The 27,731-nt window shown below is 41.9% G+C and overlaps 1 protein-coding gene across 7 annotated transcripts in view; it reads right to left on the bottom strand.

Moving 5' to 3' along the window:
* The window catches only part of SASH1 (SAM and SH3 domain containing 1), a 339,003-nt gene that overhangs the window by 53,779 nt on the left and 257,493 nt on the right, over positions 1-27,731 (bottom strand). For 6 of the 7 annotated variants that reach the window (XM_044291728.1, XM_044291725.1, XM_044291729.1 and 3 more), the window contains 4 exons: positions 18,350-18,482; positions 15,591-15,931; positions 8,183-8,254; positions 1,682-1,825 (listed from right to left, as the gene is read on the bottom strand). In XM_044291728.1, the coding sequence (XP_044147663.1) occupies positions 1,682-1,825; positions 8,183-8,254; positions 15,591-15,931; positions 18,350-18,482 (690 nt within the window). The remainder of the gene's footprint in view (positions 1-1,681; positions 1,826-8,182; positions 8,255-15,590; positions 15,932-18,349; positions 18,483-27,731) is intronic. The other variant, XM_044291730.1, reaches the window with a different exon arrangement.

The following is a 27,731-nucleotide window of genomic DNA, read 5'->3' as shown; positions in this document are numbered from 1 at the left end:
TAACCTTGTGGTTAAGTTTCCTTTCGCATAATTTAGAAAATGTGCCACAGAAAAGGATCTATTCTGTATGTAAATGAAAAACTGTTGCTGCCTTTCCTTAATCCTTGGAACATAACAGCATCTAAATGAGTGTGTTTGCTCATGATTATTGAGTTTAGAAAAAAACTTGTGAATTCTAGATATTTTTGAGGGAAAAAAAGGAGAATCATGTCTTTCAGTACTATTATCTGTGTACAGCAAATTACAATCACACTTTTTTCAGTTTTTATGCAAGAAGCCCAATGACCATCTTGCCAGTCTGCACATCTCTAATGGTGCACAAGCTGGGCTACATAAAAGAACATGGCGATCCATCATGGTCATGTTTAGCAGTGGGGCCAGGCTAATACTTACAGTCAAGATTTGTGAATTAGCTTGGTGGTGTCAATGCAGAGAAGCTGGTCCTAGGAAAGTTATGGGATACTAATGCACACATACATTACAATGTCACTTTAATGGAGAACAAGCAGTTCTGAACCAAAACTCACAGGGACATGAAGCTACAAAGAGCAACTGAAAACCCATCATTCTAACAATTGATGAGGGTCCCAGCTAGTGTCCCCAACAATGTCAAGTTAGACATTTTATAAATCTGGTGGTAAGCTTTAATGGGGACGTAAACCTTTGCTGAAACCACGAAGGTGCAGTAGTGCTTCTCAGAGATCTCTGTACATTCAGGTTACATTGGGTCCACCTGGTTTTTCCAGTGTGTAGAATACGAACATTCCAATGACCGCTTATTCCAGATAACTGGAACATGTAAAGGTGGAGATATCGCCCAACAAACAAGCAAAATGTTTGTTTGTTGTATGATGGGATTTTTGGTGCAGCACCCAAAGTTGTCATTTGTGAGCAGCACGTGGCTCTGTGTAAATAGGAGATGTGCTGCCAACAATATGCAAACCAAATGGGTGACGAATGATTAATTGTAATAACAATTGTTTGCCCCCACTTCACTTTGAATAGACCCCCTGGCATGTGTAAGAGGACCCTTAAAGGGTTTTTCGGGGATTACTATGATTTTTAACAGATATGCTCATGTAGTTCTTTACCTTATATACATCTTTCCTATATTTTTTAACTTGCACTCTCCTGACCCTTTTTCACCATGTATGTAGCACTTTCTGTTCCTGTATTCAACCAAACCCATAATGCACTTCTCCTTTCTCTGCCTTAGCTCCAACACTACCCCTAACAATGACTATCTAGTTTGTGGCTCCTTCCACACAGCTACTTACATAGACACTCCTCTATCAGGGCCCCAATTCCTGCTTTGACACACCCATGGACATAACATCAGAGGAAGTAAGAAAGAGCGACATGGTCATATGACCACAGCGCAGAATGGAAGATAGGAGCAATAAAGATGAAAGAAATAAATTACAAAGTTACATCTACCTTCATAAATCAATGTTTTAAAGGAAGGTGGTTCAGAATCTGCCACACATATAGGAATCTTCTCAGATTTTCTGACATTGTATATGAGTAGATGAAGGTTGTGTATCAGTCACTGCTCTATGTGGAAGCCCGTTTTCTCTAGCGCACAGCTGGGCTCCAGAATTCACAGTATTGTTTCTGTCTTCTAAAGCCGCGGCATTTCAATAAACAATTTGCAGGAAAGGAATGTAAATTTCCTACTGACCTGCTCTGACACAGAACTTGTGTATTTCTTTGACATCCTTTTCCTCATAGTTTCCTTGACAGACTTGACTTTTTTACCAAGTGACATCCTTGGTGTGGTGGGGGATTTGATGACTTCTTTGTATATAAACTCTCCATCTTTCTCCTATAAGAGTAAATCAGGTCAAACGCCAATTCTCAAACAGCCTTGTGAATAAGAGGGTAGAGTAAAAGCCTAAGGAAGCAAGCAATGTGTTTTTGGAACCACATGTATGACAAAGTATTATAAAGATAGTAAACTACATCTTTGTTCCATGAAACCTTTTTTATACAGGGAGGAAAATAACATTTTGGAATAATTACTTTAAGTGGCTAAAAAAATCTGCATTCAGCATGCTATAGACCAGGAGGAGCTGAGCAGATTGACATATGGTTTGTGGGAATAGATTCAGTAAAACCTGTACTTCATACATTTATATTCCTGCTCATTCTGGGCTATGAAGTGAAGGATATGGTGCTATCGGTGATTGACAGCTATCTCTGTATACACAACCATAGAGGAAAGGCTGTCAATCACTGATAGGACCGCCTCCTGGACTTCAAAGCCCAGAATGAGCAGGAATTGAAATGAATAAAATACAAGTTTTACTGAATCTTTTCCCATAAAACTATATATCAATCTGCTCAGCTCCTCCCTGTTCAATAAGATTCTCAGTGTAGCTCAGACATTACATTCAACATAACAGATTTCCTTTAAAGAGGACCTTTCACTGGTCCTGACGTTACAATATTAGTACCTGGCACTGTAGGGCATGATAAGTAGATATCAGGGTGCTTTTTTTCTCCAGATCAGCTGCTCCGTTCCCCCACTGTGCCCCCTGTTCAACTTTTGCCACCCTGTATGCTAGTTAGTAGCATAGGTACAGGGAGGAGGAGACGGCAGCATCTGTGAGCTGCCCAATCACAGCAGAGAGCATCACAGCCAGTAAGAAGGTGAGCACAGCAGGGAAACCGAGCAGCCAATCTTAAAAAAAAAAAAAGCACCCTGACATCTACTAATCATGCCCTACACTGCCAGGTACTAATACTGTAACGTCAGGACTATTGAAAGGTCCTCTTTAAGTTTCAATGTGTAAAGCACTAATTTTAAACAGCTCATAGACTGGTTTGGATTTCAGACTCAGACTACGAGATCTCTCCCTCATAGATTCCAAAAGAAAGAATGAGGTAGCTGCCAAGTCTAGTAGCAACCTTCAAGTCAGAAACTAAAAAATGATATGTAAATCTGTGCTCCATCAGGGCAGAGCTGTTTTCTGTTACTAAAGTTTAGCTAGAGTGCCTACAGGGAGTCCAAGAAACCTCCCTATTTTCATCATTGGTTGAAGTTGCTGCTATGGTTTATGAAATTAAATTCATGGAGCTGCTCTACAATTTTCATTAATTGTGTATATATATATATATATATATATATATATATATACACACACACACACACACACACACACACACACACACACACACACATATACATACATAGATAGCTATACACAGTATGGAGGTGCTGGTTTAATTTTATTTTGTGTTCCACATGATTGTGGATGTACTATAAAATACAAAAAAAAGCCATGGCAGCTTGCACCTGATCCCCCTTTTGTATACACGGTTTGGAGGTGCTGGTCTAACTCTCTTTAGCATTGTACATTTGGGGGACTGGCTTCCCCTGTTTAGATTGTGCACTTCCGCTCATCTACCTGGTGCTTTTAATCGGTATCCCATAGCTGGATCCTACTTTGCCCTGAAACTTGTAGGCCAAAAGCCCATGAGAGGCAAGTCTTTTCGTGCACAAAGAGCTTCTAACGTATAGCAGTGATCCAATCTACTTTAAGTGAACAGAATGGGGCTGTCCCACTGAAGTGAATGGGACAGAGGAGCTGCAATTTAATCGGCTTTTTGCTGCAATGTAAATGGCGACCAGGTAAACAGCTGCGCTCTCTTCAAACAGCTGATTGGCGTGGGTGCCAAGAGTCGGACCCCCGCTGATCTGATATTGATGACATATCCTGAGCATAAGTGATCCTCTTTAACCCCTTAAGGACATAGGACGTACCGGTACGCCCTATTTCCCGAGTCCTTAACCCTTTAAGGACATAGGACGTACCGGTACGCCCTATTTCCCGAGTCCTTAAGGACCAAGGACGTACCGGTACGTCCTAACTTTAAAATCGGCATTCCGGCGCCCCAGGGGTTAATTTGAACAGGATGCCGGCTGAAATCATTCAGCCGGCATCCTGTCAAAATGCCAGGGGGGGTCATGTGACCCCCCCGTGTCGGCGATCGCAGCAAACCGCAGGTCAATTCAGACCTGCGGTTTGCTGCGCTTTTTGCAGTTTCTGATCCCCGCGGTCCCTGACCGCGGGGATCAGAAACTTCAGAGTGCCTAAAATCAATATTGTACACCCCCCCCTGCACCCCTGCACGATTTGATGGCGCCGGGTGGTGCAGGGGGGGTGTCGCAGGCGGTGGGGGCGTTGCGGGAGGCGGGCGGTGCGGCAGGCGGGATCGCGATCCCCCGCCCGCCTCCCATTGCATAATCGTTGGTGTACAGTGGGTATACCAGGGTGCCAGCACATTGCTGGCACCCTGGTATAAACGGCTGACATCGTTGATGCGATGTCAGCCGTTTAATCCTTTCCATACAGCGGTCCGTACGGACCGCTGTATGGAAAAGGTTAACAGTAAGAGGGAGCTCCCTGCCTCTCCGATCGGGGGGCTGCTGTGCCTTTGCAGCCCCCCGATGGGAGAGAGCCCCTGGACAGCCCCCCGAAGCCCCGTCCTCACCCTTCCCCGTCTGCGAAGTTGTGGCAGACGGGGAAGGTTCCCATGGCAACAGGACGCCTGCTCAGGCGTCCTGCTGTCCATGGTGCTGAACAGATCTGTGCTGAAGGCATAGATCTGTTCAGTGTAAGTAAAATACAGTACAGAAACCTATATAGGTTCTGTACTGTATTTTACAGACATCAGACCCACTGGATCTTCAAGAACCAAGTGGGTCTGGGTAAAAAAAATGAAAAAATAAGTGAAAAAAGTTAAGATAAAAAAAAAAACATTTATCACTGAATAAAAAAAAAATATAAAAAAATACACTACACATATTAGGTATCGCCGCGTCCGTAATGACCTGATCAATAAAACGGTCATGTTACTTTCCCCGCACAGTGAACGCCATAAAAAAAAAAAAAAAAAAAACTGAGAAAATTGAAATTTTGCCCACCTTACTTCCCAAAAAAGGTAATAAAAGTGATCAAAAAAGTCGCATGTACGCCAAAATAGTACCAATTAAACCGTCATCTCATCCCGCAAAAAATGAGACCCTACTCAAGATAATCGCTCAAAAACTGAAAAAACTATGGCTCTTAGACTATGGAAACACTAAAACATGATTTTTTTTGTTTCAAAAATAAAATCATTGTGTAAAACATACATAAATAAAAATAAAGTATACATATTAGGTATCGCCGCGTCCGTATCGACCGGCTCTATAAAAATATCACATGACCTAACCCCTCAGGTGACCACCGTAAAAAAATAAATAAAAAATTGTGTAAAAAAAGCAATTTTTTGCCATCTTACGTCACAAAAAGTGTAATAGCAAGCGATCAAAAAGTCATATGCACCCCAAAATAGTGCCAATCAAACTGTCATCTCATTCCGCAAAAAATTAGACCCTACTCAAGATAATCGCCCAAAAACTGAAAAAACTATGGCTCTTAGACTATGGAGACACTAAACAATTTTTTAAAGTTATTGTATAAAACTTACATAAATAAAAAAAATTGTATACATATTAGGTATCGCCGCGTCCGTGACAACCTGCTCTATAAAATTACCACGTGATCTAACCTGTCAGATGAATGTTGTAAATAACAAAAAAAAACGTGCCAAAAAAGCTTTTTCTTGTTACCTTGCCGCACAAAAAGTGTAATATAGAGCAACCAAAAATCATATGTACCCTAAACTAGTACCAACAATACTGCCACCCTATTCCGTACTTTCTAAAATGGAGTCACTTTTTTGGAGTTTCTACTCTAGGGGTGCATCAGGGGGGCTTCAAATGGGACATGGCGTCAAAAAACCAGTCCAGCAAAATCTGCCTTCCAAAAACCGTATGGCATTCCTTTCCTTCTGTGCCCTGCCGTGTGCCCGTACAGCAGTTTACGACCACATATGGGGTGTTTCTGTAAACTACAGAATCAGGGCCATAAATAATGAGTTTTGTTTGGCTGTTAACCCTTGCATTGTAACTGGAAAAAAAATATTAAAATGGAAAATCTGCCAAAAAAGTGAAATTTAGAAATTGTATCTCTATTTTCCATTAAATCTTGTGCAACGCCTAAAGGGTTAACAAAGTTTGTAAAATCAGTTTTGAATACCTTGAGGGGTGTAGTTTCTTAGATGGGGTCACTTTTATGGCGTTTCTACTCTAGGGGTGCATCAGGGGGGCATGGTGTCAAAAAAACTGTCCAGCAAAATCTGGCTTCCAAAAACCATACGGCGTACCTTTCACTCTACGCCCCGCTGTGTGGCCGTACAGTAGTTTACGGCCACATATGGGGTGTTTCTGTAAACAGCAGAGTCAGGGCAATAAAGATACAGTCTTGTTTGGCTGTTAACCCTTGCTTTGTTAGTGGAAAAAATGGGTTAAAATGGAAAATTAGGCAAAAAAATGAAATTCTCAAATTTCATCCCCATTTGCCAATAACTCTTGTGCAACACCTAAAGGGTTAACGAAGTTTGTAAAATCAGTTTTGAATACCTTGAGGGGTGTAGTTTCTTAGATGGGGTCACTTTTATGGAGTTTCTACTCTAGGGGTGCATCAGGGGGCTTCAAATGGGACATGGTGTCAAAAAAACTGTCCAGCAAAATCTGGCTTCCAGAAACCATACGGCGCACCTTTCACTCTACGCCCCGCTGTGTGGCCGTACAGTAGTTTACGGCCACATATGGGGTGTTTCTGTAAACAGCAGAGTCAGGGCAATAAAGATACAGTCTTGTTTGGCTGTTAACCCTTGCTTTGTTAGTGGAAAAAATTGGTTAAAATTGAAAATTAGGCAAAAAAATTAAATTCTCAAATTTCATCCCCATTTGCCAATAACTCTTGTGCAACACCTAAAGGGTTAACGGAGTTTGTAAAATCTGTTTTGAATACCTTGAGGGGTGTCGTTTATAGAATGGGGTAATTTTTGGGCGGTTTCTATTATGTAAGCCTCGCAAAGTGACTTTAGAGCTGTAGTGGTCCCTAAAAATTGGGTTTTTGTAAATTTCTGAAAAATTTCAAGATTTGCTTCTAAACTTCTAAGCCTTGTAACATCCCCAAAAAATAAAATATAATTCCCAAAATAATTCAAACATGAAGTAGACATATGGGAAATGTTAAGTCATCACAATTTTTGGGGGTGTTACTATGTATTACAGAAGTAGAGAAACTGAAACTTTGAAATTTGCTAATGTTTCCAAATATTTGGTAAATTAGGTATTTTATTATGCAAAATTTTTTATTTTTTGGACTTTATTTTACCAGTGTCATGAAGTACAATATGTGACGAAAAAACAATCTCAGAATGGCCTGGATAAGTCAAAGTGTTTTAAAGTTATGAGCACTTAAAGTGACACTGGTCAGATTTGCAAAAAATGGCCTGGTCCTTAAGGTGAAAATGAGCCTGGTCCTTAAGGGGTTAATAGTCTTTTCCTTGTAATACACATACCGTATTTTTCACCCAATAAGAAGCATTTTTTCCCTCAAAAGTGGGGGGAAATGCCCCTGCGTCTTATAGGATGAATACTAATGAGTGCTTCTATTATGGAAGTGCTCATTAGTACCGGAGGACCGGGAAGTGGTGAAGGCTCTGTACTCACCGCTTCCTGGTCCTCGGCTGTGCTTTGGCTGCACACAGCGTAAGGGCGCTCTGTGACCTCACACTGTGCGCGCCAGTTCACAGCACAGCCGGTGGCATGATGAAGAGGATCGCACTGGAGTAGAGGAGCCCTGGCGTCCAGAGCAGGAGAGGTAAGTGTTTTATTTTTATTTAGCATGAGGCAATGGAGGCTGCTGGGGGCTGATCGGAGGCAATGAGGGCTGCTGAGGGCTGGTATGAGGCAATGGGGGCTGATGAGAGGAATATGGTGGCTGATGAGGCATATGGGGGCTGATGAGAGGCATGGAGCTCTTATCTGAGGTCTGATTGGGGGTCATTCACACTGGGGTCACAGCTGAGGTCTGATTGGGGGTCTGATCTAAATCTTTTAATAACATTGGGGGTCTTATTGGGGCTGTCAGCTGAGGTCTGATTAACATTGAGGGTCTGATTAGTAGTCTGACCTGAGGTCTAATGAAAAATATTTTTTTCTTATTGTTCTCCTTTAAAACCTAGGTGCATCTCATAGAGCGGAAAATACGGTATATATCATACCACTCGCTAGTGATTTAAATAACATATCTTATAAGGAGCAGCGCCATGAACTCACCAGAGAGTCTGCATTATTTCCAACGTGTAGTGAGCGATTGTTTAAGTCAAATCCACCAAAGCTGCAAGTCCTCTGTGTTTTGAGAATAACAGATAGGCAGATAGAAAGACAAAGATGGGAAGACAGAAATAAAGAAGAATACAATTAATCCAAGAAATAACGTCATTTAGCACAAAACATATGCTGCAATGGAAACCAGAAAATAAAAGGTTGAAGTTTTTGATGTTGCACCACAGTGATTCATGCTCACAAAATGATGTTTGTGCATATCATAATCTTTATAATAAGTTTTGAAGGCACAGAAACCATTTTTAATACATAGATGGTTAGAGAAGGCATTATTTATAGCCCTGATGAAAGTCTGCACAACCATTTCCATTTGGTTCCACAACTAAGTCAAGACTCTGAGGGATGTGCTAATGTATGCTAACCATATGGCTCATTGTTCACTAAACAATCCCGGCCTCAACTTCTTTATCTGCTTACAGTATGTTGAATGAATGCAAGTTGTACACTTTTCTTAAAGGGACAAAATAAATAAATGGGAAATATCCACAGATACATGCCGTTGTTATACGCTATACACAATAATAATCACGTCACTCTTTAGGTAAAAAGGTCAAACATAATAGTTATAAATGTCAGAGTGCCCCTGCTCCATAAAGAAACTATAAACAAATGGTGATACTGAAAAACAGCAATAAGCCCCCAACTCATACAACGAAGGAAAAAACAATGTCAAGGATATATAAAGAAACACTAGCGCAAATAAAACCAGTATTCCCCATAGAGATTTATCATATTACAGTTGTGATGTGGACAAAGCTAGCCACAGGCATTAGATTAACTGACAATCTAATGTCTCAAGAAGTCTTGCAGTGACTTATTCCCCTCTTTGGCTGGGCATGCATGTGTATGGGGGCAGGTTTCAGTTGGAGTAGTTATCAACCTGAATGACCATTAGGCCAACAGCTATCTAAAGTGTATAGCCACCTTTAGGGACTATCAGTAAGAGTCTGTATACATCCCCTTAAGCACCGATCAACAATACAGTATGTCAATCTGCGCACATTAAATGGGTTGTCCAGGATTTTTATATGGATGGCCTATCCTTACGATAAGTCATCAATATTTAATTAATGGGGGTCGAACTCCGGACACCCTTGCCAGTCAACTATTTGAAGAGGCATATAAACATCAATTAAAGGGGTTGTCCAGGATATTGACATTGAAGGCCTATCCTCAGGATAGGTCATCAATATCTGATTGGTGGAGATTCAATTCCCGGCTAACCTGCTGATCACGTGTTTCACCGGAGCGTTGTGATTTTAGGCTAGTGACATCACGTTCATTGGTCACATCGTCTAGGTGCAGCTCAATCCCATTCAAGGGAATGGACCTGAGCTGCAATAACAAGCCCAGGTACTTTACAATGTATGGCACTGTGCTTGGTAAGCTGTGAGGAGGCTCTAGCATCCAGTGGGATTGAGCTGCACCTAGACGATGTGACCAATGAACGTGATGTCACTAGCCTAAAATCACAACGCTCCGGTGAAACACGTGATCAGCAGGGTTGCTGGGAATTGAATCTCCACCAATCAGATATAGATGACCTATCCTGAGGATAGGCCTTCAATGTCAAAATCCTGGACAACCCCTTTAATTGATGTTTATATGTGGAAAATACTGGGCATATTAGGACAAACAATCAGTAATGCCATCATTTGTCCCCATAAAGTTTGCACATTGTCAAAGGCAATGTGGTGCCAACAAGCAATGATTTTTGGTGCTGCATAAAAGAGGAGTTCAGCTGACAAACAAGAGTCTGCTGATTTGTCAGGAGACTGGTGGCATGTTTACATGGGGTAATGATCAGGAGGGAGCATTGTTCATTCCTGATCATCAGCCTGTGTAAAAGGCTCCTAGGGGAAACAAATATCAGATACGTTGTTAATCATTTGGTCCTCTGGATATAAGCAACCACAAAGATGTCCAGCAGCCACTTCTCCCCCAGGACAGCTTGACCTGATCACTTATGGTACTTGGAGAGTTCACTGTGAACAGCTATTGTATGTTCATAGCAGCGCAAGGCAGATTGAAAAGATAGCTGTGACCTGACTGGGAGTTCAGGACAAACCCCACTGTTTATTAGGCACTAAGTTCTATAAATTTCCATGTTCTAACCTTGGGTTAAGACCTCATACACATTTATTATACATGCGTGTTGCACGCATCCATAGTATGGCACCCAAAGAAATCTCTTTTTCCATACTGTAAATTAGTGTCTCTCTTTTATATGTGGCATGTTACCTCCCCCCAGGAAGTACTAAATCTAAGGCTACTTTCACACTAGCGTTCGGGTTTCCGTTCGTGAGCTCCGTTTGAAGGAGCTCACGAGCGGACCCGAACGCAGCCGTCCAGCCCTGATGCAGTCTGAATGGAGGCGGATCCGCTCAGACTGCATCAGTCTGGCGGCGTTCAGCCTCCGCTCCGCTCGCCTCCGCACGGACAGGCGGACAGCTGAACGCTGCTTGCAGCGTTCGGGTGTCCGCCTGGCCGTTCGGAGGCGTGCGGATCCGTGCGGATCCGTCCAGACTTTCAATGTAAGTCAATGGGGACGGATCCGTTTGAAGATGCCACAATGTGGCTCAATCTTCAAGCGGATCCGTCCCCCATTGACTTTACATTGAAAGTCTGGACGGATCCGTCCCAGGCTATTTTCACACTTAGCTTTTTTTTGCTAATATAATGCAGACGGATCCGTTCTGAACGGAGCCTCCGTCTGCATTATTATGAGCGGATCCGTTCAGAACGGATCCGCCCGAACGCTAGTGTGAAAGTAGCCTAAGGGAGTTTACAATGTTGTAGGGTGGCAGCTCCATGGTAAAGAACTGTGGCTCTGATTTTTTTTTTTTAAAGGAACTATGATTATTAAGTATCATAAGTAATCCTGTTTTTTTTTTCTTTTTTTTACTCTTCTTCACAATTTTAATAGAAATTTGTTTCTGTAAAAGAAAAAAAAATAGCCTGCACATGCAGTGTTTTTCTGTCATTATTGTCCTTTCTATTAGTCTTGAACTTTTGCACAATCATTCATTCTTTCTTTGCTTTCATTGCACAAGGATGACCCCTACCATAAAAGTGTATTACTTTTCACAAATAACCATTTGATGTTTTAGGCGTGGAGTAGCAACTTATTCTCCATGTATGTACAACAGCATTCTTGAGATAAGTGACTACAGCGCGTAGATATGTGTTCTCATCCTACCAGAACAGCAGATCGTGTACAGAAAGCTATTTTTCTATTTTTTATTTTTTTACAAAATTTGGCTTGTCCAGTGCTAGATGTAATACAAGAGATATGCGTGGATTTTAATTCATTTGACTCATTTTACCCTGTATTCCCATATAAATCACTGCTTATAAAAGAATTTATAATGTAAGTAATCTGTCTTAATAGACAGCAGGTCTTCATGAAAGAGGCTGTATACATAACTCCATGTCTCAAAAGAATACGGTTAGGTTATGTTCACAAAATGTTTGTGGCATATGTTTATCATATACGACAGGGGATGTTCCCAATGTATACACTGAATATGTCCACAGTCTATAATAGTCCAGACGTACGTTAAAAGCGTCTTTAACATGTTTGGGCAGTATGATTCCACTATTAAAAATTGTAGTCAAATGAAGCTTTTTAATACAAGGGGATCATGAAAAGACATATCACAAACTATAGGTTTCTGGAGAGCACAAGCCAAATGGTTACATATACAGTTATGTGGCAACTGTATGTTGGGCTTCACATTCTGCATATACATGATACGAAGATTACAGGATAGGGGATGAGTGCCTGACTGACGGGGCACTGTGTAACCCAGTTTGAATGTGGCAGTAGTCATGCATGTGTGCTTCTGCGCCATTTAAATCTTTGGAACTCCTGAAGATACAAGCACTTGGCACTTCAGCCGATGAATGGAGCAGCAGTGCCTAGGTGATAAGTGTTTTTCGTTGGACAACCCCTTTAATCTGTCAGCAAAAAATGTGGAAAGTTGAGGCCCAGTGTTTCTCTAATGGCATACTCTCCTATCCGCTCTACCAGGCATGGATAGATGGGCAGTACAGTTGGCAAAGCAACCATACGATGCCCTGAAAGTATTGTGCACTATTAAATACAACAGGGCCCATGCAAGTAATCAGCTGCGTAGTCAGGCAAGAGTGTATGCCTGGAAGAACACGGAGTCTTTCCCAAATCTTCATGTCCCTTCTGTGGGCTCAGTTCAGTGCCAATTCAATCTTAAAGGGGCTGTTCATGACTAGAAAATAAGAGTCTGCTGTTTTTTTCAGAAACCGACTAGATCATCAGGATTTACCATTATGATAGTTTAAGGTTCTTACTGGTTATCCAATCCCTTTCAAATCACAATTTAAGTGATATGAGACAAACTGGTCGTTAATAGCAATATTACTCAATTATATACTACGGTTACATGTCTGACAAACAGCCGACATGCTTATAGTCAGTTTAAATTCTGCAATTGTATATATATATATATATACACACACACACACACACACACACATAGTCATTTATTATACTGAAATATGCCTATATTAGGTGCATTTCAGGCGCAGATGGCGGCGCTACGGTTAGTTGTGCCGCTATCTGTGACTTCTTCTTGCTCATGCCAGGTTTACAATTGTGTGTGTGTGTATATATATATATATAGATAGAACACACTCACATACATATAGTGCCTACCGCAGCCTCCTATTCATCCCAAATCACATTCATTTCAAATTCTTGCCTTTCCTGCACACCACGTGTCGCTTCCTATAGCTCTTCCTTGTTAAATGTAGCCATTTGCACAGGAAATGGACAATTTAGCTGGCCTTTTGTCCGAGTGTGCAGAAAAACAAGACCCTTCAGCCTTCCCTACAACACTACAGACTTTTTTGTGAAAAGAAAACATACGAGGCAGCTGGAGGAAGCAGAAAAAAAGCCAGGTTTAAAAAACAAACAAAAAAAACTAAAAGGACTGTAACCTCACTAGGGAGATACACAGATTTGTGCAGCTACTTTATACAGGGGGGACGTGGGTAAAAGCTTCCGCTGCAAAGCATGGATCCTTGGCAATAAAAATTGAATTTTAGATTAGTCTCCAGCACATAAATACAAAAATCAGTTAATTAAAAAAAAAGACAACTATGTGGTAAATTATCGGAAAACATTAAGAAGGCAGAAGCTACTTCTGATTACAATTCAAGAATATATGCCAGCGCCTCAGGAATAAAGTAAGGAACACCAAAATGCTCAAAAGAAAACCTATTTACAGTTGTAAATGATAAAAGTACAAGTCGGTTTCCATGAACTTTTAGAGTCTACAGGCTCCTAATGTGAAATGTTAAATGCAAATAAGAAAAAGGTCCAGTGCTGGCTTCTCTTGGGTGGGTACAGATAATGAAATGATCTGTGGTGATGAAATGCTCATGCAAACAAAATACTGAATCTTTTGGTCTAGAATAGGAATACGGCATGAACACAACCATTTGCATGCTGTGCAGTCTGAAACAAAATGGCAAATGGGATGACCACTTCCACAGAATATGAACCTTCTCCATGTCCCAGAAATTGCAGTCAGTGATGGATTTCATACTGAGGAGTTTCCGCCTTACTTTGCAGGATCGGGTTGTATAATAAAAGAACGATTGTGCAGTTATAAGGGAATGTAAAAACTGTCTTTCTTGTGTTAAATAGATGTCTAATGGGGTATTTGTGAAGCTGTAATTACAAGTAGGAGTATGTCAGAGCCAAGCAGTAAAATCAAATCTTTATAGAGAGTCACTGTCATGCTGTACAACTGAATGCGCGTGCCTTGAGGCATCTTTCCGTGAGAGAAGATTTGTTGAGCTTGTTTATTGTTTAACCAGTAGACACGTTGTGTAATTATACATGGCTATAACGGATATGTGAGAGTGCTGACTGATTCCTCTAGAGTACAGGCACTACATTTGGTTTGTGCCCAGTAAGGGTACTTTCACACTAGCGTTATTCTTTTACGGTATTGAGTTCTGTCACGGGGGCTCAATACCGGGGGAAAAAAAACGCATCAGTTTCATCCTAATGCATTCTGAATGGAGAGCAATCCATTCAGTATGCATCAGGATGTCTTCAGTTCAGTCCCTTCATGGTATTTGGCCAGAGAAAATACCACAGCACAGATAATGCTGTATCCGGTACCAAGTGTTCCGGAAAAACGGATCCGGTTTCCCGGTCTGTAGACCTTGAAAATGCAAAAAATAAATAAAAATACCGGATCCGTTTTTCACGATGACACCGGAGAGACGGATCCGGAATTTTAATGCATTTGTCAGACAGATCCGCCTACAAATGATATCCGTTTGCATATGGATTTCCGGATCCGGCAGCCATTTCCAACGACGGAACTGCCTGCCGGATTCTCACAACGCAAGTGTGAAAGTACCGTAATGCATTTTTATACATCTAGAGGCACATTATGTTAAAAAAAAAAACAGGGCCAAGATTTATGAAACATTTCTTTAAAAAAAACTAAAAACTTTGCTGTCCATAGCAACCAATCACCATGAAGCTTTCATTTTTCAAGAGCATTATAAGAAACAAAAATGGCCACTGATTGGTTGCTGTAGGCATTAAAGACATCTTTTTTTCTTTAGAAAAAGTTTCATAAATTTCCCCCAGTATCTTTGCAGGGGTCATGTCCCAAAAATGTTCGCAGTTCATTAAATATATGGAAATAAATGCTGGAGGGTAAGCTTTCTTTTGGCATTTATGGAATGTGGAAAAATTATCACATGTAAAGTGAAGATCATATCTGGGGAAGATTATGTAAAGCCTTCCCTGACTGCAACTCAGTAGGAGATGGACGGCAAACACCAAGGCAACGTTCAGACTCACAGACTTTTGATGGATTCTTAAGAGAACCCGTTTAGTACAACGGTCCACAGTGGCAGCCCATTTTCTTTCCGCCTCTTCCTCCTCTTCCAGTAAGCACCGTTTCTCAGCCTTGCTAAAAGTTCTGTCACTGACAGGTCGTACAAGATGAGTTAAGTTCAAATGACTGTATAAGCTCCTCTCAACCACATAGGTTATATTGAATTCGCTGACTGTGCGGCCCCTTGGCCTTCTGTTTGAGAAGACACTGCTGCCTCCTTTACTCCGTTGGCGAAATATTTGCTGGTCACAGACTGGAGAAGACGCTCCTTTCCTAGTTGGTCGCTGGCTGAGAAAAGCTCTAGCACATGAGTAATTAGAATCAAGTTTCTTCAATCTTATCTGCTTCCTGATATTTTGCACCTCTTCCAGTGAAACCAAAAGGTGATGTTTGTGCCGGTTTCTATCATAAAAGCAAACACTTTCTGTACTTACCCCATGGCTCAGAGAGCCAAGGCTTTTCCTCAGTTCTCGTTCTGTCATGGAACGGGAAACCTTTTGGGATTTTTCATCTTCAGGATATGAAAAAAAAGTTCCAATTTTCTTAGGGGGCTTGATAAGACCCCGTCCTTCTGTTTTGCTCAGTGTTTTTACTAGTTTTCTGTTAACGCTCATTGTGTCAAAATTTCCTGATGAAGGAGACACAGAAAGTGGACAATCTTCTGGATGTGTTTTGTCTACTGATTTATCTCTACATTGAGGCTTCTTATGGACTCCAGAATAAAGTGCTGATTTATCATCTACGACAGGAGTGCTATGGACTGCATCTTCTAGACCTGCGTAAAAAGAAATCAAATTAGTAGGCAACCGATATTAATCTTCATTAATGTGACAATTCTACGTGACCCTTTGTAATTTGGAGCCTATTTTGCATGCCATAGCTCAAATGATTAAAAATCCTTATTCTATAATGAAATAATAGATTGTAATAATAAGACATAGCCATGCCCTGCCATAGAGAACCTAGATCCTTTTGAACTAAATTTGGATAATACTTTAAAAAGCAAAAAGTTTCTACAATTTACCGTAAATAGGATGCCACATAAAGCAGCATTATAATTTCGAAGCTGGTTGTACCAAAGTGGTGGCATTTAAAAGATAGCTATAATTTAAAATTTATTGCAGGGATTACTGCTGGATTTAGCAATAACTATTTTTTTTATGTATTGTTATAGTGGTCAGAACTTGGCTTCCCTAATATAGAGTGGCAAAAGCTCTGGTTAATTAAAGAGGACCGGTCACCAAAAAATGGAATGCAATCTGAAAGCACCATGTTATAGAGCAGGAGAAGTTGATCGGATTGATATATATGTTTGTGGGAAAAGATTCAGTAAAACTGTTAATTTTTACACTTATATCTGCAGCCCTATGAAGCGCTATTGGTACAGGAGGGAGGCGTTATCAGTGACTGGCAGCTATATCTGTATGCACACTTATACACACAATGCTATCAATCACTGATAACACCTCCCTCCTGTACCAATGCTGTTCACAGAAGGAAGAAAAAGCAGAGCTATAAATGTATAAATTACAATATTTTTACACAAATCTATATATCAATCTGCCATTAGACTTCTGCTTGGTGATGGCTACAGCAGCTTACTCACGACTTTAGGCGACTTTTGACTAGGGTTGTTTCAGGTATCAAACTTTCGATACCCAATCGATACTTTTAGCCCGGCATCGAAACGATACCGGGCTTTGTCTTTTATCAATACTAGGCTGTGCTACTGCACAGCCCAGTATCAGAGAACATGGATCCAGCTGCTCTCAGCACGGCCATGTTCCCTCAGCAGCACAGGAAAGAAGGAAGCAGTCTCTCCCTCCCCCTGTGCTGCTGCCGCTGCCTCCAATGAGAGCGCAGAGGGGCTGGGGAGGGGAGGGGCTGTGGCCACCAATGATAACTAACGTTTAATACATTACAAATGCAGGCGGCGGCAAAAACACATTGCCAGCACCCTGCCTCTGACAGGGCGCTGCGATACGCAGCACCTGAGGGGTTAACTGCCGCTGATCGCAGCACCCTGTCAGAGGTTGGGTGCCGGCAATGTGTTTCTGCTGCTGGCTGTATTTGTATATTAAATGTTAATTATCATTGGTGGCACAGTGCACCCCCCCTTCACAGTATTAAAAACATTGGTGGCGCAGTGCACCCTCCCCAGTATTAAAATAATTGGTGGCAGTGGCCACAGGGTCCCCTCCTTCTCATTGGTGGCAGTTCCGATTGGAGCCCCAGCAGTGTAATCCTGGGGCTCCGATTGGTTACCATGGTAGCCAGGACGCTACTGAAGCTGTGTGTGAAGTCCTATTCACCCTAATAGAGCTCTAGAGAGGTGAATAGGACAAGGGATGAAAAGATCACAGTTTTTAACCCCTAAAGGGGGAAATAGTTATTAAATAAACTGTAAAAAAACAAAAAAGTAAAAAAAAACACACCAAAATATTTTGTATAAATCACCCCGTTTCCCAATTTTACATATGAAATATGTCGAAAATATTTAATAATAAAATATTAAAAAATATCTCCTATGCAGTGAACGCTGTAAAAGAAAAGAAAAAATACAGTTCGATTCGCCATTTTTTTTAGTCACCTTATCCCCCCCAAAAATAGGATAGGACTGTTTATGGGATTATGGGACGGATGTTCCATAAAATGCGTAATGCACGCAGCTTTTTTTGAGGTTTTTTTTTTGCGTGGTATCGAGTATCGCAATACTTTTTTATGGTATCAAAACTGAATCTAAATTTTGGTATCGAAACAACCCTACTCTTGACATGAGCATAATATGAGCACATTTTTGCCAATATTATGGATGAGTGACCCGACCCAACCTCAGGATCTAACCTGTAGATGGGCAAAAACTTGCGGCTGTAATGCAGACACACACATACAGCATTCATTCCATGAATGGAAACTGGTCTCGATACCATGATACCGAGAAAAGTCTCGATACCATGACATTGGAATTAAATGGACCGCATTTCATACATTTACTAACACAAGGGCTATAAATGGGTAAAAAACAAAAAGGGCTTCGAAATTTCTTGCGACTAAAACTGGAGGAAAAGACATGGGCCTGAGCAATATCAGCATTATTGTTGGTGAACTTGAGGTAGCATGATAAGTGAAGTAGTACATAGTGGTCAGAATTCCAAATCTCACTTAGCTATGAAGCTTCTCCTGTCATATTCACCTTCTGTATTGGGCTTTTTCATTTCTTCAGCTCTAATAAGTTTCTTCCTCACTCTCCGAGTAGAGTTCACAAGCTTATGCAGCCTCTTGAATTTTACTGACTCCTCAGATTCATCTTCAGACTGTTCTCTCGACTATTGGAGAAGGAAAACATGGCAACTAGGCAATGGCATACAACAAAAGCAACATACTGTAATTATTTCTAATAATCTACGTCAATGTCATAAAAGATCATAAATATCTATTTTACAATACCATAAGCAATAAACTGAAGTTCTGAAAATTTTATGGAGAAAATCATGTCTAATGCCCAAAGGGGAGAGCCCATATGAGATTCATTTTATATACCATAACAACAGAAAGCAATGTTGCGTATTGAAAATGGGTAGAAATCACATTAAAAAAATATTCACTTTTTGAGAGATTTTATATTGATATTTACAAAGGATTGATATTATTAGTATTCATACAATATTTTCATCAGTTGTAAACACCTTTCCCTCCACAATCTTATCCTATAGCTATAGGCAGGGCCGGCCTTTGGGGTGTGCGGGCTGTGCGGCCGCACAGGGCGCCATAGCAACAGGGGCGCCGGGCGGCCGACAGTCTGCCGCAAACTAAGTATACTTATTACTATTTTGTTGCGGCCTCCGGCTAACTAACAGCGCTGAAAGCGCACGGACTATTGGAAATAGTGAGGAGGGGGCGGGGCCCGCGGCCGCTCTGAGCTTAGGGTTGCCACCCGTCCGGGATTGTAATCCTGTGCCCTGCTGTCACTCACTGCAGCGCCGGCAGCCGGGTGATCAGCTGAGCGCAGCGCTCCAGTCCCGAGCCTCCCCGAGCCGAGTCCCTCCTCTCCCTGCTCCCTCCCTCCTCTATCTACACTACAGTGATGCGTGCCGTGCCCCCAGCCAGGCAGCGCAGCGGCTCACCCACTGTTCAATCAGTCAGTCTCCCTCCTCCTCGCTCCTCCCCTGCCTGCGGCTGCCTCCCAGTGACCCTGCCTCCTTCTCTCTGATAAGGAAGTCAGGTGACGGTCCACAGTCAGGAAGTGACATCAGAGAGAGAGGCAGGGAGCTCCTTCACCCGTGGGAGAATTAAAATCATTCCTCTTCACTTCTCTCCAGTCCAGCTCCTCCAGCAGCAGCCAGGCAGCCTGCCCAAGTAGTGCCCTGTGCCCAGCCCAGTGCCCACTATTGTGCCCTGCCTGCAGGCTGCAGTGCAGCAGCAGTGGTTTTTCAACCTGACCAACTAAGACAGTCCTGAGTCCTGAACTGAACTCTGAGAGTCCTGACATCTGTTGTCCTGGATAGTCACTCACTTACTTCTAAAAAGGTATAAATATAAAACATTTGAAGTGTAATGTAACAGTGTTTAAACAGGATTCTGAAATCTGTCAATCATCAGAAAAAACGTTATGTAGCTGACTGACATGAGTCTGAGCTGACTGAGCGATGGGCTGATGTCAGCAGTACATAACAGAGTGTTTTATAACCCCCTGCCTGCCGCCGTTCTATTAAAATAAAGACTTATAATATGCTAATGAGCCTCTAGGTGCTATGAGGGCGTTGCTGCAGCACCTAAAGGCTCCGTCTATTCAGCCTTTGGCAGTGGCACGCCCATGTCCAGTTGATTGACGTCCGAGTTCTCCTCTTCGTCCCGTAAATCCCACGCCTGCGCCGTCCCGTTTAGTATTCGGCGCAGCCGCGGGATTTATGGGACGAAGAGGAGAACTCGGACGTCAATCAACTGGACATGGGCGTGCCACTGCCAAAGGGTGACTAGACAGAGCCTCTAGGTGCTGCAGGAACGCCCTCATAGCACCTAGAGGCTCATTAGCATATTATAAGTCTTTATTTTAAGAGAACGGCGGCAGCGGCGGGCAGGGAGTTATAAAACACACTGTTATGTACTGCTGACATCAGCCCATCACTAATGTCAGTCAGCTACATAACATAACGTTTTTTCTGATGACAGAAACCCTTTAATAAAAAATATTAATTGATTGGACGACAACTATCAATAAAATGGATTTTGCACTAACATGAAATTTGGATGTCTGTATTGGACGATATGTATTATTGCACATATAAGATGCCCCCCACAAAACATGTCACTGGTTACCTGTGGCATTTCTTTATGGGGGCATATTTTAGGTGCAATATTAACAAGTGCCTTGCCCTGCACTCGCATACATATCGTGCTCTGTGTCCACTGTCCTGTGACCACTCTGCTAAAGCCTGGCATAGCCCAGCTATGCCCTGCTTTACCAAAGCAGACAGGCAGGAACTGTGATGTGATCATATTTATTGTATGTATGTGTGTGTGTGTCCGTCCCTGTGTGTGTGACTGTCCGTCCCTGTGTGCGTGACTGTCCGTCCCTGTGTGTGTGACTGTCCGTCCCTGTGTGTGTGTGTGTGTGTCCGTCCCTGTGTGTGTATGGCTGTCCGTCCCTGTGTGTGTGTGTCTCTCCCTGGGTGTATCACCATGCCCAAAGTGTTCCTATGTCTTGACGCAGCTGCATCAGAAGTTCAGAATGTTCTGTGCGGGGCAAGAAGAAGATGGAAGAGGAGGCAGCGCCAGCATGGAGTCCGTGCGATAGACACAGGGAGGAACACTAAGGACGAAGGTAACACTTCCATGATCTACACTAGTGTTATCTGTGGTTTTACATAGGACTGCAGGTAACACTACCACATTAGCAGCACTAGTGTTATCTGTGGTTTTGCATAGGACCAGAGGTAACACTACTACATTTACGGAAATCAGAGAGCCATCACTGTGTTATCTGTATTCAGAGAGCTATGTAGTGTTATTTGTGGTGTTACATAGGACTGCAGATAAAACTTTTATGGTATATCCACAGGAGTCCCATAGATTCAGATACCGTATCGTGTAGCAGCATTATGGGTCCCAAAAAAACAGGGGTAAGGGGGGGGGGGGGCGCCACAAGGTTAGCTCGCACAGGGCGCCTGAACACCTAAGGCCGGCCCTGGCTATAGGATAAGAGTAGCACATCCCCAAGTACAGACGTGGACAAAATTGTTGGTACCCTTTGGTCAATGAAAGAAAAAGTCACAATGGTCACAGAAATAACTTTAATCTGACAAAAGTAATAATAAATTAAAATTCTATAAATGTTAACCAATGAAAGTCAGACATTGTTTTTCAACCATGCTTCAACAGAATTATGTAAAAAAATAAACTCATGAAACAGGCATGGACAAAAATGATGGTACCCCTAGAAAACACAGAACATAATGTGACCAAAGGGACATGTTAATTCAAGGTGTGTCCACTAATTAGCATCACAGGTGTCTACAACCTTGTAATCAGCCATTGGGCCTATATATATGGCTCCAGGTAATCACTGTGTTGTTTGGTGATATGGTGTGTACCACACTCGACATGGACCAGAGGAAGCAAAGGAAAGAGCTGTCTCAAGAGATCAGAAAGAAAATTATAGACAAGCATGTTAAAGGTAAAGGCTATAAGACCATCTCCAAGCAACTAGATGTTCCTGTGAGTACAGTTGCACATATTATTCATAAGTTTAAGATCCATGGGACTGTAGCCAACCTCCCTGGACGTGGCCGCAGGAGGAAAATTGATGACAAATCTAAGAGACGGATAATCCGAATGGTAACAAAAGAGCCTAGAAAGACTTCTAAAGAGATTCAAGGTGAACTTCATGCTCAAGGAACATCAGTGTCAGATCGCACCATCCGTCGTTGTTTGAGCCAAAGTGGACTACATGGGAGACGACCAAGGAGGACACCATTGTTGAAAACGAATCATAAAAAAGCAAGACTGGAATATGCCAAACTACATGTTGACAAGCCACAAAGCTTCTGGGAGAATGTCCTGTGGACAGATGAGACAAAAATCGAAGTTTTTGCCAAGGCACATCAGCTGTATGTTCACAGACGAAAAAATGAAGCATATCAAGAAAAGAACACTGTCCCTACTGTGAAACATGGAGGAGGCTCTGTTATGTTCTGGGGCTGCTTTGCTGCGTCTGGCACAGGGTGTCTTGAATCTGTGCAGGGTACAATGAAATCTCAAGACTATCAAGGAATTCTAGAGAGAAATGTACTAGCCAGTGTCAGAAAGCTTGGTCTCAGTCGCAGGTCATGGGTCTTGCAACAGGACAATGACCCAAAACACACCGCTAAAAACACCCAAGAATGGCTAAGAGGAAAAAATTGGACTATTCTAAAGTGGCCTTCTATGAGCCCTGACCTCAATCCTATTGAGCATCTTTGGAAGGAGCTGAAACATGCAGTCTGGAAAAGGCACCCTTCAAACCGGACACAACTGGAGCAGTTTGCTCATGAGGAGTGGGCCAAAATACCTGCTGAGAGGTGCAGATGTCTCATTGACAGTTACAGGAAGCGTTTGATTGCAGTGATTGCCTCAAAAGGTTGCGCAACAAAATATTAAGTTAGGGGTACCATCATTTTTGTCCATGCCTGTTTCATGAGTTTATTTTTTTACATAATTCTGTTGAAGCATGGTTGAAAAACAATGTCTGACTTTCATTGGTTAACATTTATAGAATTTTAATTTATTATTACTTTTGTCAGATTAAAGTTATTTCTGTGACCATTGTGACTTTTTCTTTCATTGACCAAAGGGTACCAACAATTTTGTCCACGTCTGTATCTGTCTTCCGCTATACTTTTTCCTATGCCATTTTAAAAGAGTTATCCATGCTTTCTGAAACCTAGGACCCAGGAAAACGGGAGCCTAGCACATTCTGTGGTCTGATATCTAGTGGAAGAAGGCAAGACCTACAGCATTTTAAATATATTAATACTGTGTACTGAAAACTGTATGGAACTGGTTAATGGGAGGCTCCAAAGCTATCATAATACTGAAGATATTCCCCAACCTTAAGTCACACGTTTATATATTTCCTTTACTTTTGCGTTTGATCAGATGTGCTGCATTCCAGATGTTCTGTCTCCAGAGCGCAATATAATAAAACAATAAGAGAAAAATGCATGTTTTCTCCAGCAGCAGTGACAGCAGATGGAACAAGACGGAAGAGAAATCCTGAGCATGAGCCAAATCGTAGACAATACGATACTTCCTCTCCTCCTCTAGAGGTGGACTATGTCTGTGAAGACTTACAGTGCGTAGAAAAGATATTGCTCCATTATACATGAATTACATTGTTTCTTTATTAGAGTGTACCTTCATTTACAACAAATGTCATACATTTTACTTTTTATGAACTCGCTGCCATGCTCTATTCAGTAATGTATGGCACTGGTTGCTACATGGGTCACCTCCATTATTGCACTTCCACCTTGCCCTTGCACTATACATTGAATACAGAATTTCACAGGCTTCAATTTGTATCAAGATGGTAGAAGTGAATGTATAGGGCATCACTTCAACTTTAGAGAATACATTTTAGCTATGTGGTTTTCCCACCCACATGTGATGGCATATCGATAGAAAGGCATTGTACTGCTGCTAAGTGAATGAGCTGGGTTGTGACCACCTCACTATGCCTGGTCGGAAGTGATGCTGTGCAAAGGGCTGTGACTCTGAGTGGCACTTACATTCTGATTGCTGGAAATCTCAGCAGGCAGAAAGGCACAGATTTTTAAACCAAATGTGCACTGGACCTAAATGGGCGTATTCACAGCTGGTAGATTTAGTGCAGAAAGTCCAGCGAGTGAAATATGCTGCATGGATTTCTACAACCCTCATTCAGATAAATGGGACAGTCTTAGAACTTTTTTGCAACAAATCTGTTGCATGTGAACTTGAAGGCTTAGTCTCATCGCAGACAGCACATTTAATATGAGAGCCACTGCATCTCCTAAGACTGCATCAATCTAAGGCGATTTTGCATGAAGTGGTGGAAGCCATTGGCTGCTCATTTCCCATGAAATTAATATTACGTACAGCCATTCAAACGTAATACATGAGTATACCTGGTCTAAGAGAGTGAGAGATGCTGTCTGCTCTGGCTCACAGACGGTATCCAAGCTGGAAAGAGCCCCACTTTAATACCCATATGTCATAATAAGGCATTTATAATTGGGTTATCAAAATGAAATGACTCTGGTAATAATGGAAGTATGTGGGGACATAAAGGGGTTGTCTGCACTAGAAATTGTTTTCTTTGTTCAGAAGGGAAAGTATAAGAAACTGAGTAAAGGTGGCTATATACTTGAAATAACTTGCAGCTGAACATGCTTGGTTGGCCAAAAGCTATTTCTCCTGCCCACATGCTCTGTATGTCTTCTCAAAGGGTAGAAGTCACTGCCAGACACCTCTGCTGGTGGCTTATCTCAAATAAGAACAGAAGGATCAGGTATGACATCCAACATGCCTGACCATTTGTCATCAGGGGAGAATCGGTCCCCATACATGTGTTCTTCCCAGCTATCAATAAGTTATGGAAAAGCCAAGCGTGCTGTGCTATGCAATTTCTGTAACTCCCATACAAATGAATAGGAACTATAGAAGCAGAACAGAACAGCAAGAATACTTCCACCCTGTGGTATCTTCATAAGCTCTAAACTCAACCTATACATTAAAAATAATACTTGCATGTCATTAAAATGTGAATTTTTCAAATCTATTTTTATATGCTGTAAGGACTTTGTAGTCTTCTAAGATAAAAAGTGAGGGCCAGCAGATAAACCAGTCTAGAGCCGGGCAGGATAAACCCAAAACAGTGGAAAATAAAATGAACTGAATACTGACTGTCAGGAGAAATTGCTAATGAGCATGTAATGAGAACCTAGTAACTGTACTGGGGGAGAGAAAATATCCCTAAATAATAAGTATACAGCATTCATATGGAAATCTAGGTCAAATGGCCAACATACTAACACGGTATAAATAATTCATCTCCGTTTTGGATTATCAATGTGCTGAATTGTTAATGTGTAGCAAGGTTAGGATCTGACTGATTTTCTGACGTGATCTATAATGTTTTATTACATGTGACCATATGCCATGTTAATAAAAAACAGATTGAACACAATTAGTATGTCAGAAAACCACGGGGACCAACAGCACAGTCATAACTTAGGAAAACAGTGACACAATGGTTTCCTGCCTCTCCTGCAGATCTGCTCCTATGAGTGTTACGTCTTACGATGCTCTGATTTTTTTACATCTAGTATATGTATTACTAATTATTATTTAGTGGAACATGTAATCATTTGCATAGTAGCCAATCTAAGTGTTTGACAAGCATTCACCAACGTGACGTCAGTTTGTACAGATCACGTAACGCATTCAAACACGCCTATCTACATCTTTGGCAAAGCAAAGATTTCCACTGGCGAATGGCACAAGCTTTTTAATAGTGTTGGCTGAACGAAACGCTGTAGCGCAGACCTGGGTGCCCAAGTGTTTCATTCCCGGTTTCCACGGTAACATTACATCAGATTATAGACAGCTGGCCTTTTACGTTTCAACCAAAACAAAGCAACCGATCCAATACACAAAATGATACATTTAAAGAGAGAGGAGGACATTTGGCTGCCAGCAGACTAGACTGAAATCTGCGGGAACGTTGGCATGTTTCCTAGGGTGGAACCTCTCAGCTTCTCTTGGAACAAGTGTATCCTTCGCACATCTGCAATGCTCTCATAAGGAAGAGCACAGCCAAATTTTTTCTTGGGGGAGGGGGAAGTGGTGGTGGAGGAGAACAGGAGAAAGGGAGAAACATTTGCAGTGAAGATAATGTAAATGAAAAATAAAGCTTTTCTCAATAATGAACTAAGATAGTCCAATCAATTAACGGAGATGGTTGGCTCTATTCACACTGTCAGGCAGTGGCCCTTGGGGGTTTCCATTAGGAAACCTTGGAAGCAGGCCTTTAACCCATAGGCCCTCTAGTTAAAAGACAGGATACAGTGTAATATATACTTTTTACTGCATACCTATGTAGAATAGTACAGTCTTCTGTGATATTCCATGCAGTAAAAACCGCCGCCGCCCTGATGGTGGGTAGAAGGATACTCTTTTGGCCTCCATTGGATGAGTGGGGGCATGTGCTGGGAGCTTGCAGTGTGAAAACACATTTAAAGGGGAAACTGACTTCTTAAGACTAAAACTATCTTTTACAAAGAAGTCACATCTAAACGAGGACCACAATATAACGATAACGTAATGTATTTAAAATCTGCATTAAAATCAAAATGATAGGCTTGCTTCATAAATAGGAGATGATTCACTAAGGGATGGCTATTCTATCAGATGGAATACTCTGGCCTCAAAGACAAGCTGGAACCACAATGTTGTGCAGCTAAGATCTTCCTTCCTGCTGAGTGTATCCAGTGACTGAGGGGTCTTACGGTAACATGACTTTTCAATAATGCATTTAGTCTACAGCTCCAACATGTGTAACGCCAGATGTTTTAATGTGTTGCTGTGCAGGACCAGGGTGGTCCATATCAATGAATCGTCTTCATTGATGGACCAATTGTCTACTTGTTGGTAGATTTAGCAAAACAATCATGATCTTTTACAAAACTTTTTATTAATGTTTCCTAAGATCTAGCTAATGGCTTGTGCACACGGCTGTTGCCCTGCAATACACGGGGCACCGACCATTTGCTCCTTGAATGGGTCCGCAATACTGGAGATGCGGTGCGGAAGCACGAATCGGAACCCCACGGAAGCACCACGGTGTGCATGTGCTACTTTTTTGCGGTGCGGACAGTCGGATGCAGATTGCGGACCCCATTCAAGTGAAAGGGTCCACGATCTGCATGCGGCATGCTCCACGGCCGGTGCCCATGCATTGCAGACCGCAATTTACGGTCCGCAACACGGGCACAGGGCCCTTACGTTCGTGGGCATGGTCTGCAGTCCGGGAGATGCACTACGGAGTGCTTCCGTGGGTTTTCTGTCAGTGACTCCACACTGCAAAAAAGTAGTGCATTCAAGTTGACGTTGCAAATTGCTGTCCCCAATGCACGGAACGGCCAGCACACGGTCGTGTGCATGAGCCCTACTAGTAAGATCTCGATTATATTGCTTCACCAGAGAAATTTGGAAACTTTTGGTGCATGTTTTAGCACTGAAGACATGTTCTGTGTGTCCTCCCAGCATTTTTTATTTGCAAGCACTGAAATGTCATTAGGTAATTAGGATGCTTTTGACCATTCTTTGTACATAAAAAATACATACAAAGATGAGTCAATTTGTATCACTTCTGCCAGTCCAAAATAGTTAACACTGGAACACTGGTTGTTCAGAGCTGTCCACAGGCTGTATGTGGTATTGCAGCTCAGTCCTGTTCACTTCAATAGAACTGAGCTGCAATACCAGGAAGAAGCCATATTTCTAACTCACCAGCAATATTATAGCAGTGTAGTATTTTCAGCTCAGGTGCATTCATA

This window comes from Bufo gargarizans, chromosome 4 (genome assembly GCF_014858855.1).
Source record: "Bufo gargarizans isolate SCDJY-AF-19 chromosome 4, ASM1485885v1, whole genome shotgun sequence".
NCBI classification, from domain to species: Eukaryota; Metazoa; Chordata; class Amphibia; order Anura; family Bufonidae; genus Bufo; species Bufo gargarizans.
Note: the sequence above shows the minus strand (reverse complement) of the source record. Positions and strands in the feature narration are given on the sequence as shown.